Source organism: Cyrtonyx montezumae, unplaced genomic scaffold, assembly GCF_038088225.1.
Source record: "Cyrtonyx montezumae isolate F1298 unplaced genomic scaffold, pur_monq_1.0 scaffold_36, whole genome shotgun sequence".
In the NCBI taxonomy this organism is placed as follows: Eukaryota; Metazoa; Chordata; class Aves; order Galliformes; family Odontophoridae; genus Cyrtonyx; species Cyrtonyx montezumae.
Genome location: NW_027072041.1, coordinates 5,350,652 through 5,372,782, shown reverse-complemented (window position 1 = coordinate 5,372,782; position 22,131 = coordinate 5,350,652). Strand labels below are relative to the sequence as shown.

At 38.8% G+C, this 22,131-nt stretch overlaps 1 protein-coding gene across 3 annotated transcripts in view; it reads right to left on the bottom strand.

Moving 5' to 3' along the window:
- The window catches only part of PCSK5 (proprotein convertase subtilisin/kexin type 5), a 265,589-nt gene that overhangs the window by 189,810 nt on the left and 53,648 nt on the right, over window positions 1-22,131 (bottom strand). For all 3 annotated transcript variants that reach the window (XM_065745519.1, XM_065745517.1, XM_065745518.1), the window contains exon 4: window positions 1,345-1,488. In XM_065745519.1, coding sequence (XP_065601591.1) covers window positions 1,345-1,488 — 144 coding nt within the window. The remainder of the gene's footprint in view (window positions 1-1,344; window positions 1,489-22,131) is intronic.

Sequence of the window (22,131 nt, the reverse complement as noted above, 5' to 3'; positions counted from 1 at the left end):
CCAAATTTATTTCAGATCTAAGTTCCACATGCAGCATAAGGAAAGATACAGGTGTAAGCATGGCTAATTTAAAATAAATGGATTTAAACTAGGATATGATTGTAGTTCGTCATGGATTGTTAAGGATGTTATTGTCATGTTTATCTCTTGAACATTTTGTCAATGTGGTATGCTACCTGGTAAAAAAGGCTTGAATTGGAAGGAAACTTAAAGATCATCTTGTTCCAACTCCCTGCCATAGGCAGGTCTGCAACATACCAGAACAGACCTTGAACATCTCCAGGGCTAGAACATTCATAGCTTCTCTGCACAGCCTTTGCCAGTGCCTTACTACCCAACTTGCTTTGCAGTAGTCATCTTCAACAGTTATATTTAACACAACTACATTTTTTTTTCCTTATTTTCTGTGAATGTAGTGTTCATACACTTATTTTGAGAGAAATAATAAGGTTGCTAAGGGCAAGTGCTTTCAGGTAATGCCTATTTATGAAGCTCAGGAAAAACCATTCCAGCAAAGCATGGCCCTGACACACTGAGCAGCTTTAAACCCTGATGTTAACAGAAGAAGTCAGCCACTGAAGAAGCAGCTTCTCCTAACATTTTGCAATCCTTCCAAGGTATATTAAAACAATCTCTAAATATGATGAATCACAACCGAACAGAAACCTTCTGAAGTGACATGAAATATATGACATAGTAAAGATTGAAAAAAAAAGCACACATCTTTTCCTACACCAAACTGGGAGAAGGCTCACTGAAATGTAGAGAGATTTACTATAAAGACTCCAAAATATTCTACACCTGTTTTTAATTGAGTGAGTCATATCCTTTTCTTTTAATATTGTTTCTAGCAGTAAGATAAATAGCTTTAAAAATAAATACATGGAAAGATTCTCCTAACACTACAGCCTTTGAAAGAGCTACTGTCTTGCTAAATGAAATGGTCAAGAACAGACTTCAGCTGCTCATGTTAACTGGAAAGCAGTGTATTCCATTCCTAAGTTCTGAGAATGTGAAGATATTTGGTAAAATAATTATAGAAAATATAAAAAAACCTATCTGATTATTAACTACAATCCGTCAGAAATATAGCACTAAGCTACAAGGTGCATTCACATACTAAAGACATTCAGATTCACTATACTTTTAAACTAAAGGAATTCATATTACCAAAATTCATCTTTTTTCCTCCCATTAATGTTATAATTTGAGGAAACCCTCTTAAGAAACCTTCTTTTTCTTTCTTTCTTTCCTTCCTTCCTCCCTCCCTCCATCTTTCTACAAATTTAACCAAATTCACTGCAAGTTAATAATAAAGCAGCGAATCAAACTGCAGACACTCACATAATTTTGCATCAAGTCTGGATGGTTTCTTTCGATGCCGTCATCCAAGATGGTCACCACAACATTCTTTCCAGTGTAACCTCTCTTCCAAGCACCTACAATATTCATATCTGATTGGCAATGGTGAGTGTTATCACTGCAGTGCTGGGGAGAGAAGAAAAGATAAAAGTGTTGGTTGCTACAGACTAGTGAGCAGTGTGAGGCTGAAATATTATCCCACTTACATTACCATTAGCATTTAAATTAGCTCAAGCATATGATTTGAATAACAGCTCTACAAGATCAATACCTTTATTTAGACAGAAACTAATAATTACAAAATAAATGCCAAATTTTAGGAAAATTGATAAGCATGTTTATTTTTCTTTCAGACTAGTCTTCATGTTAAGCAATAGTAAAAGGAAGCACCTAGCCACACTGAGACACAAAGATCTGTGTGTAAAATAAAACAACTATTATCCTCTGTAAGCATACTCATTTGAAATGTACATTTGAATGATCTGAATTTTTTTTCAGGGAAACAAACCATATGCGGATAAAAGTAGACAAAAGCCTGTATAGAAATGGCCATAGAAACAAAACCTGCTTTCTGGAGCTTATGTGCTGTATAATTTCTTGACAGAATGTCTGGAAAGTAATCCAGATTCAACTCTATCTACAAAAGAAGGCTTTTGGCAGTTTTTGTGCAGTATCAGCAGGAGATGAGCAGCAGTTAAGAACCTGTAATCAAACACTCTGAAAAACTTGCAGCTGAAAGTGTCTGAAGAATTGCAGATGGTATGTCTGAGAACAGCCTGGGATACAGCATTCAGTGCACTAAGTCTGGTATAGAAGAACGTTTAATGTAATTAAAACTACAAGCCTCTTCCTCAACACAAATGCATCCCATTCATGTGGCTTGCCATGACTGTAAGATACAACCCACAGGCATCTGCCTGCCTCAGGGGCAGTGCCAGCCCACAGGCAGAGCTGTTCCCAGTGACATTGGTTCAATGGTCTTGCATTGGCACTGACTTCCTCCAACTCCTCTAAGGCCAGCCACAGCTTCAGGCATGTAAGAGGAGATAAGCAAATGGTGGGATGAAGGAGAAACAAATGAAAACAGAGACCAATCTTATAACTTACATTGTAAGAAGTATCTGCATGAGCATGCCCTGGCACTCACCTCCTGCCCCGTGGCCTTGTACCCTCATCTCAGCCTAATGTCTGGAACTCACAAGCAGTATGAAAACATTCAGAGGGATGCACTTCACCTTGACATGGCCCAACTCTTTCCTTCAGAGCCTGAGTGTACTGAAGGCTAACGTGCAAACAGACGTCAGATTACTATCACATACTCCTCACCCTCCTCCTTTTTCTTCCATTCACCAACCCTCCTCACTTTCAGACACAGTGGATTTAAAAGTGTCCATTTGCTGTCACTAAAGCAAAACTACATTATTAGGTACTATGATACATAACATACAGTCTCCCTTGATGTCTTTCCCTTGTGCCTGCAATTATCCATCTGCCAGCCTGTCTGTCTATCCATTCACATACAATGGCACTTGAAGGCTCTTGGGGCCCAGTTCCAAGGAATCTACTTACCTGCCTTAATGCTTTTATTCTGTGTATTGCTTGGAAATGTTCACACCGCCATATCTGTGAAATTAACTACAGTCTAAACTTGTCATCTGTACAGTGAGTGTAACGACTGTACATATCAGACTTTCTAATATATGAACAGTGGGATTCAGAGTAGATGACATTTCCAGGGCTTTGGCGTATTTCAAAAGCATTCATGAACTAAGCATTGGAAAAGAACTACAAAAGAAACAAGTACCACTGTTCACATTTTACTGGTGTGAAGACAATGAGACAAAAAGTAGAAGCATGTGCCCCCAGACACAGTGCAAACCCCTAGGAGCAGTAACATGCAATCAAGATTTCCAGCCCTGACTTTGAGTCAAATTAACTGGGCCATTACCATGCCCCTCCTTCCTCTTCTCTGAAATGCTGAGCAACCTGCTGCCTGTCTTGTCCTTTCTTCATGGGGGATGAGTTCATTGGTTTGCTTCATACCTAGTCAGACCATGAAGGCTGAGCAAAGCATTTTTAATGCCCCTCAAGCCCTCTGTCTCTCCTTCAGAAAATGACTGCTTCATCCCTATTGATGCTGGCACATCCAGCTGCCCTCACTTACCTCACCTGAACTGCTGCTTTGTGATGGTGGTAAAAAGGGACTAACTAATCAGCTGTTCTCCTACATTCATGTAGTCAAACACAAGAGACATCGGTTACTTCACCGTGAGCTCTGTTAGTTCATGCAAGAGATGTGCCAGATCAGTCTGATATTCAGATTACCTCACTGTGGTATAAGACTGGACACAAAGCTATTATAAACAATATCTTTCTGTATAAAAGAAATTCTGGAGTTAAAGCAGGGGTAATAGCATGCCCACTTACAACACTGGATCACAGAATATATAATATATGAATACAGAGTGCAAAGGCAGTAATGATGTATCCAAATAGGAGCTCAATAGCAGGTGATGGGTTCAGTTCTGGCAGTTATGATATATTACTTATCCTTAGGACTTACTAAAATAGCATCTATTACTTTCTATACTTTGCCCTATCACTTCCTTTTTGTCTATGCCCTTCTCTCTTTTGTTTCTATTTGTCTCTTCCAATACTATATTTTCCCAATTAAATCCCAATTTTGTTTGATTCGGTATGTGATCTCAGCTTCCCAAATTTTAACTACAAATTGTATGTTCCCTCTGGATTAGGATGAATCTGATTAGGCACGTTTCTCTGAAAGATTTGGTTTTTATCAGAAATGTTTTAAATGTTAGCAACAAATTACTCTTCAAATACTATATAACATAGTATACATCACTGTTCCATATTTAATAGCATGCAACATGCCATCTATTACTCAGTTTCCTTGCATTCTTCCCTGTCACTTTAAATTCCACTAACCTTCAAAACATTCATTATATGGAATTTTCCACTGCTGGGTTCCATTCTGTTATTTTTCTTTAACTATGTGCTGCTTCTTTACTACTTACCCAAATTATGTTATCAGCTGCTTAGCAGAGAAATGTTTTCAAATGAATTTGGAAGGACTGTTTCAGTTTTCAGTGTTAGACAAATGAAAAAAATTGAACAGTGTCACAATAATAAAAATTATTGTGTTTGGATTTTACATCAATGGGCAAATTTTCAATGCATTTTTCCAGTCCTTTATTTTTAGAATTAAAAACATACCCTCTTGTGTTAATGTACAAAAGCTGTGAGCTTGCAAGATTTCTACGAGGCTAATCTTTGAACTATTGTTTTTTAATTTTAAAAAGAATGGTATGCATTATATTTGGGATATGAATTTATGGAGTCTAATAGTTTATGGAATTCCCCCCCAATTACAGCACATCATGTAATTCAGAAATTTCCTATTGGTATCATGACTAGACAGCTGCTGTAAGCTAGCATCATTTCAACATACATTGGTTTCATTTATTGCCTAAGGGTTACCATCAAAATGAATAAACAATCTCTCACCCAGCTACTACTGGTAATTTGATTGAGATTTTAAAAGGCACTCATATTGTCAGGTGTTTTTCTTTGGACTTTTAAATTGGAAAATGTTAATGATAACACTCTTATTTAACAGAAACAGACTTCAAGGTTGAATGACAGTTGAAGGACACAGAAAGGAAAAGGGCTCTAGCAGGGAAAATGTCAGATATGTAACCTCTCTCAAACTTGAAATCCAATTATAATGAGAGTAAAAAGACAAAAGAATAAGGCATCTTTGGACAGACAATTTGGAAGCCCGACTGCAATTAGCAAACAGACACAGCATTAGACATGCTTTCTGTTTTGCATGGTGCTTTCAGTGTCAAGCATATGTCTGGAATCTCTTAACTATAATGTGAAATTCCCTCTAAAAATTAGCTTATAGTCATTATGACTATTTTAATGTTTGCTGCACTAATTTTGGTAGGTTTGGTGATCAAGTAGGGATCAGTAGCAAAACTGAATGAGAAAATGAGAAATTAAGAATCATATAAATGACCAAAACCTTTTAGAATTTCATAACTTAAAACCAAATTAAAAGAACAACGACTATGAAATTCTATGCTCTCTTTTGCCAAGCCTGTTAGTGTAAAAAACAGAGTAGAAATAAGTATTTAGTCCTGTGACATAGTTTTTCAGAAATGACCCTCTGTAAGTCATCATGAGGAACCCTGCATTAGTTCCCTAGAGCTTTGGACTTGCCAGGACTTCTCTGACAAGATCTTATCAACGTATGAGGGAGTATAGAGAAACAAAAAATAATAACAAGAATGAGACAATTTTAACAAAGTATCTTCAGGTGGCAGATCTTGGATCTAATTTAGTAATACATTATACTGATCTTGGGAAAGCTCTTGCATACCAGACCCCAGCAAGAGATTAGAAAAGATAGACCATTTCAGTATTTAAAACAGAAATAAGTGAAATAATAGGATAAGAACAGTAAACACTAATAGTGAAAAAATAAGTAAAAGAACACAGTGTTCCAAGAGTGTACCATATTAAATATTTAACTCCAAATTATTACTAATGCAACCTTAGGGGGCTTAGTTCATTTACTTCAGCAATGAATTTGGTTCTTAAGCTTTACTGATTCCTCAAGTTAACAAACAAAAGTACAACTAGAGACCAATACGAACAATCGCAAGCATACATTATTTTATGCCTGTTTATGCAAGAAGAACAAGAAATCAGTACAAAAGAGTTTCTTATATTCATAGGATTAACCAATGGCTATAGTCAGACAAGAATAACTACAAGGTTATATTTATGAGGTTTTTTTTTCAATTAAAAATATGATGCTCATAACTCTTATTCTTTGTTTGTGATTACAACATTACTCTTTCCAAAAATAGAAAGATTCATAATGCATTAAATTTGTATTCAAGACAACTCCATTACTTATCCATCAGAGGCATTTTTTGAAGTTTATACTGGTTTCTTCTCTAACCCATGTGCTGGCTCAAACACAAGTTAATTCAGTAAAGCCCTGCGTGTTCATACTCCATAGGCTGCCAGGGTGACAACAGCTTTTAAAAGTGGGAAACTTCTTTACTATCTCTGCAGATGGATGAATTTCAGTCCCTACTACAAGTTCTGGAACCTGTAAAGGCACAGAAATAGTGCGCCTCTTTGTTCCACATGGGACACAAGCTGTCGCTTCTCTGAGATGCCTGACTAGTCGATTTTGTTCCCAAGAGGAGACAATAGGAGAAACTCCTTCCAGGAAAACAAAGAGATGTAACTAAAACTGCCCTCATGTCATTGTGCGTGTCCTGCCATCTCCACTAAGCAAATATGAAAAGGGGCCTACAGAGAAATGGCAAAAAGTCCATCACATCATCCATCAAACAGTAAAGACACACACATACAGAAAGAAAAAAAGAGTTAAGAAAACAGTAATCTGTGAATTCAGACAACCAGAACGGGTCCATTTTGCCTTTGATACAGCAATCATCCCTATGAATGGCATATCACAGATCTGGTGCACCGGATGTACCATTGAAACAGTGCTTATATGTTGTGAGATCTGTGTCAACATATGGAGAGATTCCTGCCTGGGAAGTCTTGGAAAAAATATAGGAACCTGATGCAAAACATCTTTGGGAGTCAGTAAAGGACAGAGAAAAGAGGAGAGAGAATTTCCACAGCCTGTGGTTAATGCAGGAAGAGAAGTATTAATGGAAATACATCTTCCTGTACAGCCGTACTCTCACAAGATGCCTATACAATGCCTGTTATTACTACTACTACTCCTGCTGCTACTGCTAGCACTTGTACTAGTATATAAGTAGCTGACTTAGCAACAGAAGGTCAGAAAGTGAACCAAAATTTAAGGCAAAATTTAATTTTATCTGTCTAAAATACTATTTGAAAAACAAACAAACAAACAAACAAATAAATAAACAGAACACAAAAACAGAATAGAGAGCAAAACAACAACAAAAAAGAGAATGGCAATTCTTTTATTAATTGTAGAGAATATATTAAAAGAACAGCTGCTCCCTTGCCCCAGCTGTGCAGCATCAACCCTGGGGATCCAGTTTTCATGAAGGATGAATAATTTCTCAGAGAGACAATTCTTTCCATCCTGCCATTTTTTGTGGCCTTCGCCTCGTATTTTTATTTGACCTCCTCTAAGTCCCAAAAAAGAAAGGAAAATAGGGCAGTTTTACAGAAAGTCCCAAGATTATTATTATTTTTTTTAATGCATCAGTTCATGGAATCCATATGACTACATGACTGTATGAAACTCTGAGTGCTCATGCTTTTTTAAGAGTATTTTTTATTTCTCTTGGTCATTAGAGATTTTGAAAATGTCAATACTACAGTCTCAGATCACAAAAGCCAAATAATTCTGTTTTTTCTAAGTTCTTGATTTTATATGCAAATTCAGAACTAAATTCTGGACATGATTTACAAAGTTTCAGTGCTACAGACTAGTAATAACTCCTTAACTCCCTAACTTTCTTTAAAACCTGAGAGGTCTCGATCAGAGTTATAGATTGTGCTTATCACCACAGTGACATAAACTGAAAACATTTATACAGTGACATGACACTCTACATCAGCTTTCAACAGTTCTGGCTAACCCAAGACATCCTGGTAGACTGGAGAGTGGCCAATGTAATGTACATCTTCAAAAAGTGTTGGAAAGATGATCGTGGTTGCTACAGAACTATCAGTCTCCCCTTGGTGCCCAGGAAAGTTATGGAATGATTAATATCAGGAGTCATCCTGGATCAATGAAAGGTCAACCATGGGATCAGGCCCAGTCAGCATGGGCTCATGAATGGTAGACCCCATTTTACAAACCTAATTTCATTTTATGACAAGGTGAGCCATTTAGTGGATGAAGGTTATGCTGTCAGTGTGGTCTACCTGGACTTCAGTAAAACCTTTGACACTGTCCCCCACAACATCCTAATGAAGAACCTGTCTGCCTGTGGTTTGGATGGGCATACATTCTGCTGGGTGAAACACTGACTTGAAAGCCAGTCCCAAAGAGTTGTAGTCAGTGGAGCAAAATCCAGTTGGCGTCCAGTCACAAGTGGTGTCCCATAGGGCTTGGTACTGGGGCCACCCCTATTCAGTGTCTTTATTAATGATCTTGATGAGGGGATTGAGTGCATCCTCAGTAAGTATGCAGATGACATCAAACAAAGAGGGAGTGTAGATCTAACAGAGGGAAGAAGGGTTCTACAGAGGGACTTGAATACACTGGATTGATGGGCCAAGGTAAACTGCATGAATTTCAAAAAGAACAAGTGTCACATACTTCATTTTGGTCATTTTGGACTTGATGATCTTACAGGTCTATTCCAATCTTGGTGATTCTATGATTCTGTAACAACCACAGACAACCCCACCGGTTCGGGAGGAGTGGCTGGAAAGCTGGCTGATGGAAAGGGACCTTAGTGTGCTGATGGACACCCAGCTGAATATGAGCCAGCAGTGTGCCCAGGTGTCCAAGAAGGCCAATGGCATGCTGGACTGTATCAGGAATGGTGTGGTGAGCAGGAAGTAATCCTGCCCCTGTACTCAGCACTGGTGAGGTCCCACCTCAAGTACTGTGTACAGTTTTGGGCACTCAGTACAGAAATGACATTTAGTGCTGGAGCAGGTGCAAAGAAGGGCAGCAAGGTTTGTGAAGGGCCTGGAGAATATGCCCTATGAGGAGCAAGTGAAGGAGCTGGGGCTGTTTAGTCTGGAGAAGAGGAGGCTGAGGGGAGACCTTATTACTCTCCTCAAGTACCTGAAGGGTAATTGCAGTAAGAGCAGGGTTGGTCTCTTCTCAATGCTGACAGGTGATAGGATAAGGGAAAATGGCCTCAAATTGTGCCAGGGGAGGTTCAGGTTGGATATAATAAAAAACTTTACATAAAGGGTTGTTAAGCACTGGAATAGGCTCCCACACCAGGAAGGTGGTTAAGTCACCATCTCTGAATGTGTTTAAAAAACATCTGAGTGTGTTGCTCAGGGATATGACTTAGTGGTGGGTTGTTAGAGTTAGGGTAGTATGGTTATGATGTGGTTGGTCTCAATGATCTTGAAGGTCTTTCCCAACCTGAGCAATTCTACAATTCAGCATGTCAGCAACCAGATTACATTTTGGTTTTGGATTTCTGAGTTTTCTTGATGTTATGTGCTACAATTAGCCTAGAACTGGCCTAATTTCTAGATTAGTGAATACAGAATAGGCTACAAAAAAGCCTAAAGGGCATCAGATTTGTAAAAGTAGTCATATTTCTTATATATGCTGTTTATTCAGTGTATGTACTGTGAGAATTTGACAAGTGGTAAAACAGCATCACTGTAAAATGAAATTAGTAAAAGAAAGCTAACTGCAGGCAATCAAAAGAAAGAGTTTCTAACTAGCTTCTGAATTTGTTTTCTAATTCTATTATCTACTTTCAGTGACCAGTTTACAACTTTTTAGAAAAAAGTATTCTTAAGTCAAAGCACAGGAGTAAAAACTAACTCAAAGACAGCCTGCAGTCACCTAGTAGACCAAGTTCCTCACCTTAGCAAGTAAGGCTTGCTGTTTCGGTTACTTCTAAAATTTCTGGGGTGCATTAAAAAGAGTGCGGCCAGCAGGTCAAGGGAGGTGATACTCCCCCTCTACTCTACCCTGGTGAGGCCTCAGCTGTAATATTGTGTCCAGTCCTTGGCTACCTGGTACAAAAAAAGATAGGGATCTCCTTGAAAGAGTCCAGAATAGTGCTACAAAGATGATAAAGGGACTGGAAAAGGCTAGGAAAGGCTGAGATACCTGGGTCTGTTCAGCCTTGAGAAAAGAAGACTCAGAGAGGACTTGATTCACATCTATAAATAAGGAGTAGCAGAGAAAGGGACGAGGCTGGACTATTCTCAGAATTGTGTGCTGATAGGACAAGAGGAAACAGTCAAAAACTGAAGCATAGGAAGTTCCACACAAATGTGTGTGGGAGCCTCTTCCCAGTGCAGTGACAGAGCAGTGGCACAGCTGCACAGAGAGGTGGTGGAGTCTCCTTCTCTAGAGATGTTTAAGACCCACCAGGATGCCTACCTGTGCAACCTGGGCTAGGGAGCTGCTTTGGCAGGGGAGTTGGACTCCATGATTTCTAGAGGTCCCTTCCAACCCCTACAGTTCTGTGATTCTATGACAACTAAAATAGAGATGGTAAGACTTGCTTTAAAATAGTTTTTTTTCCATAACTTTATAGGGATTCTCTTAAAGCTATGAAAGACACAATCCTTACAACTTCCTTTTTAAGCTATTTACAAGTCAAAGACTGCTACTCCTGTATCATGTTGTTAAGCACAGAAGAATATGGTTTTTATTTAGACTTTGTGTGAACATATGCGACAGAACCAAACTCACCACCCAGACAGAAGACTCTGCAGATGGCTTCAATTAATCATTAACCTTCCAACAGACTGATGAGAGTGGGAGGAGCCTGCAGCTTCTACAAATCCACTTTGTTTCTCTTTTTCTGTCTTTATTTTACAGTGATATAAGGAAACAGTTTAAGGATTTGCTGTTATAATAGTGTTGGAGTGAGGAGGACTAATTGAGAAGGACCTTGGAAACTTAGTTTTTCTAAGAATGCTTTAAACCTGCATGGATAAGAGAACTTGTGAGGAAACAGAAGAGATGTTGGTTCTGAATGCTCAGACACAACTTTTTAAGGACTGTTGCGTTACTGCAGTCTCTTTTTCTCTATTTTACATTGTGGTCAAATCTCTTTGATCAGTGAGGCAATAGCCTGGTGACATGTGGTGTTAATGGCAGCAGGATGTCGTGTGGGAGAAGGAGAGAGAGAGGGACAATGAGAGGAAGATACATGAGACAACAGGACCCAGTCAGGAGTCTTAGGGAAAGATGCATGTCTCCCTTTTTTCTTCAAGGGACAAAAGAGGGTAGCAGAAGTGGGGCACATGTAGCTCAGAATATAGTGACAGTCTCACATCCCATTTTAAGTAAAGTGCAGAAGTTCTTTCTCTTCTTCCAGTGGGCATATAGAGTTCTTGAGGCTGAAACTGTTTCAGAGTGCCTTTGCTTCAGCAATAAACATCTATGCTACTTGATACCTTACAAGCCTTTTCCCTAAGAGCCATAAAGAGCTATCAGCTTATTGTACCCTGGGTCCCATTATTTGCTTGGGTTGGTAAGTCAGGAGATTGTAACTTGTCAGAGGACAAACTTTAAGCCTAGGAAACTATCGTCTTGAGACAAAAGTATAAAAATCACTCCATACCCTCCTTAGATAGCCTTATAGAAATATTTAATCTAACACTAAAATGCATGCTGTGAAAATTCATTAACAGTACAGGGTAAGACTAAGACGAATGGCAGCCTATAGCGAAGTATGTACTCCAGGCACCAATGGACTTTTTCACCATTTGAATGTACTTCAGTTGATGAATGCAAGGCCCGCTATGTATTATAAGAGAAACCGGGGAAGATAAGGCCAAACCACTAGAGGGAGTGGCTAGTTATATTTTGCAGATGAGATCATCTGCGAGAAATGCGAGAATTAGCCCCGAGAAATCTAGGGAGGCCCAGGATGAACTATTCAAGAAACAAAAGTTTTGCATAAACTAAAAAGTACCATAAGGTTACTCTTTCTACTGTCTCAGAAAATTTAACTCTGCTGATGAAATGTTGAAGATCTTCCAAAATGCTGGAGGAACATATAACAGTGCTGTGAATAAAACACTATGCAAAGTAGACAGAAAATGTAAAATTACTGTGAAAATTGCAAGAAGTACTAAAAGAAACATCAGCAGAGTGTCAGGATTCCAATTGTATCAGAAAATAGAAATACTGCAAAAAGGACTGGAGGAGTATAATATTAGTAAACACTGATTTCATGGAGAGTGGGGCATAGATCAATTGTCTAGACCAATATTATTTCCTAGAATACAATTGTAAGCATCTCTAAGAGTTGCTGCTAACCTCAACCCCCACCTGAATGTCTGCAAAATACAAACAAAAATAGAATTGAGAGCATAGTTTTGAATTGATACTGGAGGAATCACAGAATCATAGAGTGGCTTGGGTTGGAAGGGACCTTAAAGACTGCTCAGTTTCAACTACTCTCCCATGGACAGGGTTGCCACCACTACATCAGGCTGCCAAGTGCCCCATCCAACCCAGCACTGAACACTTCCAGGGATGGGGCATCCACAGCTTCTCTGGACAATCTGGGTCAGTACCTCACCACTCTCTAAGTAAAGAATTTCCCTACAACACCTAACTTAAATCTCCTCTCTCTTAGTTTGAAGCCACTCTCCCTTGTCCTACCACTATTAGAACACAAAAAATGTTGGTGTCTCCTGTTTATAAGCTCCCCTCAAGTACTGTAAGGCCACGATGGTTTCATATGCAAACAGAGCACTCAATTCCAATCTCTATGTCATTGATAAAGACATTGAAGAGCATTAGTCTCAATAAGAATACCTGGGAAATACCACTCATCATTGGCCTCCACCTGGACATAAAGCCATTGATCACAATCCTCTGGCTGCAACCTTCCAACCAATTCTTTATCCATTGAATAGTCCACCTTTACAATCCATATTTCTTCAATCTGGTGATCAGGATGTGGTGTGGGATCATGTCAAAGGCCTTGCACATGTCCAGGTAGACAACATCAGTTGCCCTTCCTTTGTCCACCAATGCCATCACTCTGTCATAGAAGGCCACTACCAGATTGGTCAGGCACAATCTGCCCTTGGTGAAGCTGTTCTGACTGATTCAGATCACCTCCTTGTGTCACATGTGCCTTAGCATGTCTTCTAGGAGAATCTGCTCCATGATCTTCCCATGTACAGAAGTGAGGCTCGGTAGTTTTTTTTTGTAGTTCCCTGGGTCTTCCTTTCTCCCTTTCTTGAAAATAGGAGTGATGTTTCCCCTTTTCCAGTCACTGTTGTTTTTGTATGACAGCCATGTATTTTCAAATATGATGGGGAGTGGCTCAGCAACCCCATCAGCCAGCTCTTTCAGGACCCTTGGATGTGTGTAATCAGTCTGCATAGACTTTTATGCATTCAGACTTGCTCTTCTCTTACAATGGAAGGGATTTTGCTCCCCCAGCCCTCACCTAGAGGTTCAGGGACGTGAGAGGAATGGAGGCATGACTGCCAGTGAAGACTGAGGCAAACATGCAAAGACTGAGAAACACACAACCTCAGTGAGAATTTTTACGCATATGAAAGACTAGAAAATGAAGTAATTGGGTTTATACCGAAAACATGTATACTGTTGCTTTAAAGTGCAGCACCTGTCCCTGTCAACGATAACTGCCTTACCTCTCACAAGTACTTCAATAAAAAAAGAAAAAAGAAAAAAGAAAAAAAAAAAGAAATTTGCAGCTGACACATCCAGAGAAAGCTCTACAGAAAACTGTGGTAAGAGCTTCGTGAGAATGGAAGGTGATAAACAGCAATTACTAAAGATAAAAGTTCTTAATTTTGTGATTGTTGATAATTCTCCTGCATCCTCCACTTTTCCTAGTATTGTAGCTACAAAGCGCTCTTTGGGGCTCTTTTTCTCAGAATTTTGCATTCTTTCTTGCCATTCCTACTGTTTATGTTAGACTCTTCTGTGATTCCTGTCAGCTGATCTTCTAAAACTCAGATGTAAATGTATCTTCTTTTCAATATTGTTTCATTTCTCCTACTGGCTCTGCTATATAACTGAAAATAATATTTTGACATTAATGGGTGCCAAAAGTACTCCACAATGCTTAAAAGGGTCTTTTAAATAAAACAGGGAATTCTCATGGAAATATAATGTATCTCCAATAAAATAATCCTTTTTTAAGCTGTCATGTTCTATCGTGTAAATGCACAAAGCAGTTACAAAAATACTTCTATTAACTTGAAAATGTAACTGAGATCTTTGGATCCAGTAGAGATGTAGTACAAATCTGTAAGTATTTAATAACACAGCCTCATAAGGAAGTTAGCAGAGGGCTTGATATGTCTGTCTGTACTTTAAAGCCTTTATGTTGAATTAACAGATACTGTTAACTCATTTTGTTTAAGAAAACATTAGCAACCAGGTACAATTATTAAGTCTTAACTCTTCAGAGGCTACCCGCTTTCTAGTAGTACGGGAAAGCTAAAGTTATGTTCTCCTACAAGCATACTCTCAAATACAATGAAACAAACAAGTACAGTGGGAGAGAAATAATGATAGCAATAGAGACTACTTGTAAAGGTGAACCTATTTAAACAGTGTGCTTGCAGTATAATTTTATAGATATAAAATCATAAATTTATGCAGAACTAATAACGGCAAGTAATAAAATGAGAGAAAGTGTCCAGAAACAGAGTAATAGTGAATAGTGATTTAAAGTATAAGATAGAGAGTCACCTGTAAATTCAAGATGTTCTATAAAACCATGACAAAGTCTTTTGACAGGTAAGCAGTGAGTTAGCAAGAAGTGCGTTAATATACTTCTTAAAATTACAATAATGAAACTTCTGGGTTTGATATGCATACATCTAGTATAGAAGTTTCAAAAAAGATGCTCTTGGAAAAGGAGCAGTGAGTCCTTTCCACTTGTTTTCAAAACCAAGCGCTGGAAGAACAATTTACAGTGATTCATAACAAGCTCAATGTATTTATCCTCTCTGAGTGTGAAGATATGGCTTGACTGCAGCAGGCAAGTACACAGGAGTCACTTGAGGTGGAAGCTTCTTTAAACTGTTAGAGAGAATGACCTAACAAAAGTATAAAATAAGATAAATATACAACTACAAGGCATAGTAAATTTAATAGGTAATCATTAAAACAATGTTCTTATATATGAGACTCTTGTACAAACATCATCTTTTATCTAATATGTGTATGCCTTTCAGAAAGCTAACTGCAGCTCAGTTAGAAATTCTGGGATTGAGATTATAGATTAACAGTTGCAGTGATTGTTGGTCAAACTAAATGAACGTGACAATTCTCTCTCAGATCTGCAAAACAAATGAACCAAAGTAGTTCAGATCCCAAGGCAGGCTGCTATGAGACTAAAGCAGCAATGTGTTAGAGCTCCACTGAACTCTCAGTAGGAAGTAGGGTCTGGAAGAAAAATGAACCTTTTCCTGCCATAAAACTGCCCTTATATGCTCAGACTGTCTTGAAGGCTGCTTTAAATACATGCATATCCTGTACGAATCCAAATACTCTCAGAAATACTAATGTAAATAAATGATCTTTGATATTCAATTAAATATACAAGACAATAATGTCAAAGGAGAATTAATGTGACACATTCTATTGAGACAATGTTCCTTTTTTTTATCCCCTTTAGCCTTTATAAATATGTGACAAATATTTGATAAAAAATATCTGTAATACTTCTGTAGAAAATTCTAGAAATTTATATGCATCTCTGTGCATATACACTGACACTTCTAAAGAAGAAAAATATCCATGTATGTGACTGCTCTGTTATTTAAATGAAAGACAATGACCTTTCCAGGCAAGAAGATTTCTAAACAAGGCAGGACAACAGTTGGTAATCACAATGTAATAGTAGGCATATTTCAACACAAAATTCTGGGCAGCAGGAATTTGTTCGTTAATTAATGTTGTTCTAGGGAACAACTAAAGCTGGTAACAACAGACAAGAAGATGTCTGAGGTACTCAGTAACTTTTTTGCCTCAGTCTTCTCTAATAGCTCATCACATCACGCTCAAACATTCGACTTGGAATAAAGGGACTGGAGAAGCAATGTCCCCTCCACTGGGGCAAAGATCAGGTTTGTGACCACCTGAGGAACCTGAACATCCATAAGTTTGTGAGACCTGATTAGTTGCATCCCAGGGTCCTGAGGGAATTGGGAATTGATGTAGTATTCAAGTCACTCTCTGATACTTGAAAAGTCATGGCAATCAGACGAAGTCCCTCGTGACTGGAAAAAAGGCAGCATCACACCCATTTTTTATGAAGTACCGGTAAAAGGATGATCTGGAAACTACTAACTTGTCACCCTCACCTCTGTGCCAGGGAAGATCATGGAGCAGATCCTCCTGGAAGCTATGTTAAGGCACACTGAAGACAGCGATGTGATACCTGGAAAACCAAGCTTCACCAAAGGCAAATCCTGCTGACTGACCTAGAGATCTTTTATGATGGTGTAACTGCATCAATGGACAAGGGAAGAGCTACATAATCTATCTTGACTTTAGTAAGGCCTTTGACATGGTACCCCACAATATACTTCTCTCCAAATTGAAAACATATGGATGTGGTGGGTAGACTGCTCAATGGATGAAGAACTGGCTGCAGGATCAAGTCCAGAGTGTGGTGATCAATGGTTCAGTGTCCAAGTTGGATGGAGATTAGTAATGAGTTTTAATATCTTCATCAATTACATCAACAGTGGGGTTGAGAGCATCCTCAGTAAGCTTGCAAATGACACCAAGCTGTGGGGTGCAGCTGACACATCAGAATGACAGAATGCCATCCAGAGGGACCTAAACAGATTTGAGAAGGCCCAGGAGAATCTAACGAGTTTCAACAAATCCAAGTGCAAGGTCTTGCACCTGAGTTGAGGCAACATCCACTACCAATACAAGCTGGGAGATGAAAGGATTGAGCACAGCCCTGCTGAAAAAGAACCTGGGGATACTGGTGGATGGCAAGCTGGACATGAGCCAGCAATGTATCCTTGCAGCCAGAAAGCCAATTGTATACTGGGCTGCATCAAAAGAAGAGTGACCAGCATGTCAAGGAAGGTGATCCTGCCCCTCTACTCTTTGCTGGTTGAGGCCTCATCTGGAGTAGTGCATCCAGATGTTGAGACCTCAGTATGGGAGAAACAGAGACCTGCTGGAACATGTCCAGAGGAGGACCACAAAAATGATCCAAGAGATGGAACACCAATCCTACAAGGACAGGCTGAAAGAGCCGGGGCTCTTCTGCCTGGGGAATAGAAAGCTCTATGGTGACCTGATATTGGCCCTTCAGTAACTAAAGGTGAGCTACGAGAAAGAAGAGAACAGAATCTAAATCTCTCACTGATGTTAGAAATGATAATCTTGCTCCCTCAAATTATTTCCTCTCTACTACGTTGCTTCCTCTCAGTCTGTTCAGTTAGTCATAAGAGAAGATCGAAGAGAAGGGAACAGGTCTGGATGTAAGGAGATAATAGATGGTAGGCTGTGAGATAATGAGTCTCTAGGATGCCTTTGGCATCCTGGAGAACCTCATCATTAGAGTATATATCTGTGGAAGTTTTCTGAGGCATAGAGCTCTTGGGGTACAAGAATTCAGGGTATTTTTCTAGAATCACATTTTCTGTATGCACATTGATTCCTTTGCAAATTGTAAGGGCTATTGTCTTTTTAAGTATGCTGTATTAATTCCTCTGTGTATATTTCAATTCACATAGATGGGGCTTTAGTTAATCAAGAATAGATGGATTTCAATGTTACAGTAGCTAGGATCGTATAAAGCCCCTGAGAAACTAGGCTGTTTACTGTGTCTGAATTCTTGTGTCTGGACTACTTGAGCCCAGACCAGAAGACTTAGAAGGAAAAAGGTCTTCTGATTCAGTATTAAATGTGGAGGAAAACACAGGAGTTGAACAAAAACAAAGTTATTCAACCTCTTCATAAATTCAGAAACTCTTATTCTTTACTTAATATTATCTTTATTTTTTATTTTTTTTCTAAATGGGTTTTCTGGCTTCCAAATATAATCTTGTAGCCATGAGTTGATATTATAAAACATCTTCGAAGCAGTAATTTACTGCTCATTAGTACACTGTCTGTCCTAAAGACACACAAGAGGAAAACCTCAATGCATACTTAATGCGTAGTCTCTTATGTATATTTATATTTGTCTCTTCCTAGGACTCCATGCTACTTGAACTTATTTGAAAATAACCTCCTTGTACTGTTAGAAATTCACATAAAATAGATAAGGACTGGGCAATTACATGTTGAAATGGCATGCTAGTTATGGATTAGTGGATTCTAATGGAATAGAAAGGGCATGACAAAAGAAGTATCAGCACTGTAAAAGATTCACATTTGATCCTCCTGGGGTTGTATCAGGCCCTACTCTCCTGCACATTTCCTTCCTCTCTCTGATCACCATGCATTTCTGCTGTTTGCTAAAAATGAACTTATTTTGAAACAGCCAGTGCTTTTAAGTTTTCACAGAATTTATAGTCTCTGTAGCAAAAGAGCAAGTATAGATATTGTCCACATTGCCCCCTCCCCTCTTTCAAAAACCTGTTTCAGGAAACCTGGGATTTTGTGCTGACATACTCCTCTGCATTCTGACTCTAAGCTCAAAATTATTTAAGTTAAATTTCACCAGGTTTGTATTTAAAAGACAGTAAGGACATTTCCAATGTGTATGTGAAACACATAGTGGACTTTTCCCCAACATGTCATGAATAGAGTTTAGTATACTTTTACTCTTCTATGCCCTCTTCAAGGAGCTGAAGCAGCAGCAGCTGGAACTCAGAGCACAGATTTTATGGCATTAGAAGTATCATAAGCAATGACAACACTCTTCTGAAAATTCTCTCCTCACTAGATTTTCTTATTTTTTTAAAACATGGCCTAAGGGAGCCTTAGGGTCAGCATGAATTGTGATCCTAGCATACTTGTAACATTAGCTACTGTCATTGCTTGTGAGATAGAAGGGAAGAGGGCATTATTGCACAGATACAGGAATCAGGAAAGCTAGAGTTTTGATAACTCATTTTCATGATATCCTGAGTCATGACATTTGTCACTGGTAAAAGAAGAGCATAAAATTTAAAAATGGTATGAGACCTAACATCTTAGGTCTAAAATGTACTTCTCTATTCTCTCTATTGCAAAGAACACAATACAGATCAGGCTTGCTTGGGTACAAAATGCTCAGGAAATTGTTGTACAGAAGCAAAATGCTGACTGAGAAGTAATATAGTTGCTCTTCATATCAGAAATTTATACTCATAGGTTGTGAGTTTGTTTCTGATGAGGGTGAACTGAGAATGTCAGATCAGTTCACTCTTTATCCATTGGACCACAATGCAGACAAGCTTCAGAATTGATTCTTTTGTACACCCTGTGTAATTCTGGTCACTTTGGAGCTCCTAACTTGAACTGCCCTCTATATTTGAAACAAACAAACAAGCAAACAAACAAACAACAACAACAGAAAAACAATATTAATGTGTCAACAGATACCAAGGGGAAATGGTTTCAAGCTCAGGGAGGGTAGATTCAGGTTAGATATAAGGTCTCTTACAGCGAGTGTGGTGAGGCACTGAAACAGGTTGCTCAGTGTTGTGGTTGATACTTCATCCCTGGAGACTTTCAAGGCAAGGCTGTCCCAGGCCCTGGGCAACCTGATTGAGCTGTGGTGTCCCTGTTCAGTGCAGGGGAATGGGACTAGATGACCTTTAAAGGTCCCTTCCAGCTCTAAGGATTCTATGATTCTATATGTATAATACATCCCTTTTGTGACGTATTCACAATTAAAATAAATAAATGATAGTTAAAATAAATTAAAATAAAAATTAAATTACCTCTTCCTTCATTTAGTGATCTTAACTACTTAAAGCAATGCACAACAGAAAATGTTGTTCCTTCTGTTTTGATATTGATCATTTCATTTTGATTTCTAAAAAATTTGAAAAGTGGATTGATCTCCATACAGTTATTCCTGGAAAGTAAAGGACAAATCCTGTCTCCTTTGAAACACACACACACACGAAAAAAAAAATAACATGCCAGGTAAGCATGTATCTACATATTCACAGGAATGTTTTCCTTGTTTAAGTGCTCTGAGTGACAAAAGAGACAAAAGCTAAAATACACCAAATTGTAGCCCAAATAATACATTCCATAGTCAATGTAAGCAATTTCCTGTTCAATTATATTCCACGTAATTTTTTATTAGCTGCTTATTTTGAACTAAAGATAAAGATAGATATTTGTTATATCTCATTCGAAATTCAGCGTAGATTTTGTGGTACTTTAATTTCCTCAATAATTGCAGAAATTAGGCAGTAAAAGGTAGCTAAGAACATTGCAACTTTATACAGATTTGGTATTTCACAGAACAAGATGGCACAGAAGAGTACCTGCAGTTTCTTAATGTGGCTTAACTCCTATTATGAGAAGATCTCATTTAAAATGCTTTTTTTAAAGTTAAAATAAGAGGACACTCTCCCTCTGAAGACTGGTAGAGGAACATAAGCTAAGGCTGTATGATTTATTACCAAATCTTTGACACACAGAAACACGTATGGAAATATTTCAGTGAAAATGCTGGTGCAATCTGTGAACAGTGCTGGCTTCCATTTTGTGCTTTCTGTGCACTTCCAGGGACGCTGTCCTGGAGGCCATAATGGGGTGTCCTAGAGAAAAACATCGAGTAGCCTATTTTTTCTGTCTTTAAATATTTGTTAATTTGTTAATCCCGCTAAAGTAGTTGTACTAATAGTCTCTTTTCACAGAATAACAGAACTGTAGGGGTTGGAAGGGACCTCTAGAAATCATGTAGTCCAACCCCCTGCCAAAGCAGGTTCCCTACACCAGGTCGCACAGGTAGGCGTCCAGGCGGGTCTTGAATATCTCCAGAGAAGGAGACCCTACAACCCCCCTGTGCAGCCTGTGCCAGTGCTCCGTCACCCTCACCGTAAAGAAGTTCTCTAAAGGTTCCCGGAACGGTCTCATGCTCTTGGCTGGGATCCACCTTGGGCCTTTCTCTGTGGAAACACAAGCATACCCTCTACAGTAGATAAGTTAAAAACTACTTTTTATATTTTTGATTACCTAAAGTATGTTGCTGTTTTCCACTCTTGAACAAATTCAGGTCAAACTGTGTATTTCATGACCTTACATTACTAGTTCTATATTGTCCACAGAGAACAAGAGGTATATTTCCCATCTACAGTTTTGCAAAGTGATGTTTTGACAGGCAGTTTGATTCTTCCTAGTGGTACTTCTACAGAAGTCACAGATTGTCCTCTTTCTGAAAAACGAAGAGCTCAATCTTCTTGTGCAAGAAAAACCACAAATGCAAAAAGCATACACAAAAACCAATCCAAGTTTCAAAATATGCAAAACTCTTAGAAATATGTCATGCCACCTCAGAAAGAACAATGATTTGGCTTCAGCTGTGCAGACAAAGAGACACAAATTCTTTGGAGAACAGTAAGAAGTCATTGAGGTTTTTCTTGCATAGGTGGGCTTGAAATAAACTGTTAGGCACTAGTAAAGATGATAAATATTTATTTGTGGCAGCTGAAAATCTGTCCCAAATTCTGTTTTCCCTGTACTTAGGCTTGCACTTGGACACAGTGGGACCTCTTCTCTCCTCTCAGCCTCCCTCCACCCCACCCCATCAGGCATCTCATCACTTGTTCTTTTGTCCTCCTCCCTTTCCTCTCACAGTCCCACTCACCTTAGCTGACCTAAATACGGGCCAGACCAGGGTACTAAAATCCTTTCCTCAGCTCTGTCATTCACATTTGGAGTTGCAAGCAAGGCACAAGGCAACTCCACACAGACCTCAGCAGCAGCACAGGGAAAGCAACTGGCTTGTATAAGTTTTCACCTCCACCTTATTTCAGGGCTGCAGAAGCCTAGGAGGTTCACATTACTCACTGCTGATAAAGTCTTACTAGCCATACTGTGGCTGCCTTTAGGTGTAAAATATACAACACCAGAGCAGGATTGTTTCTGTGAGTGCTAGTACAGCTTACCTAGGGGATCACAAATAAACT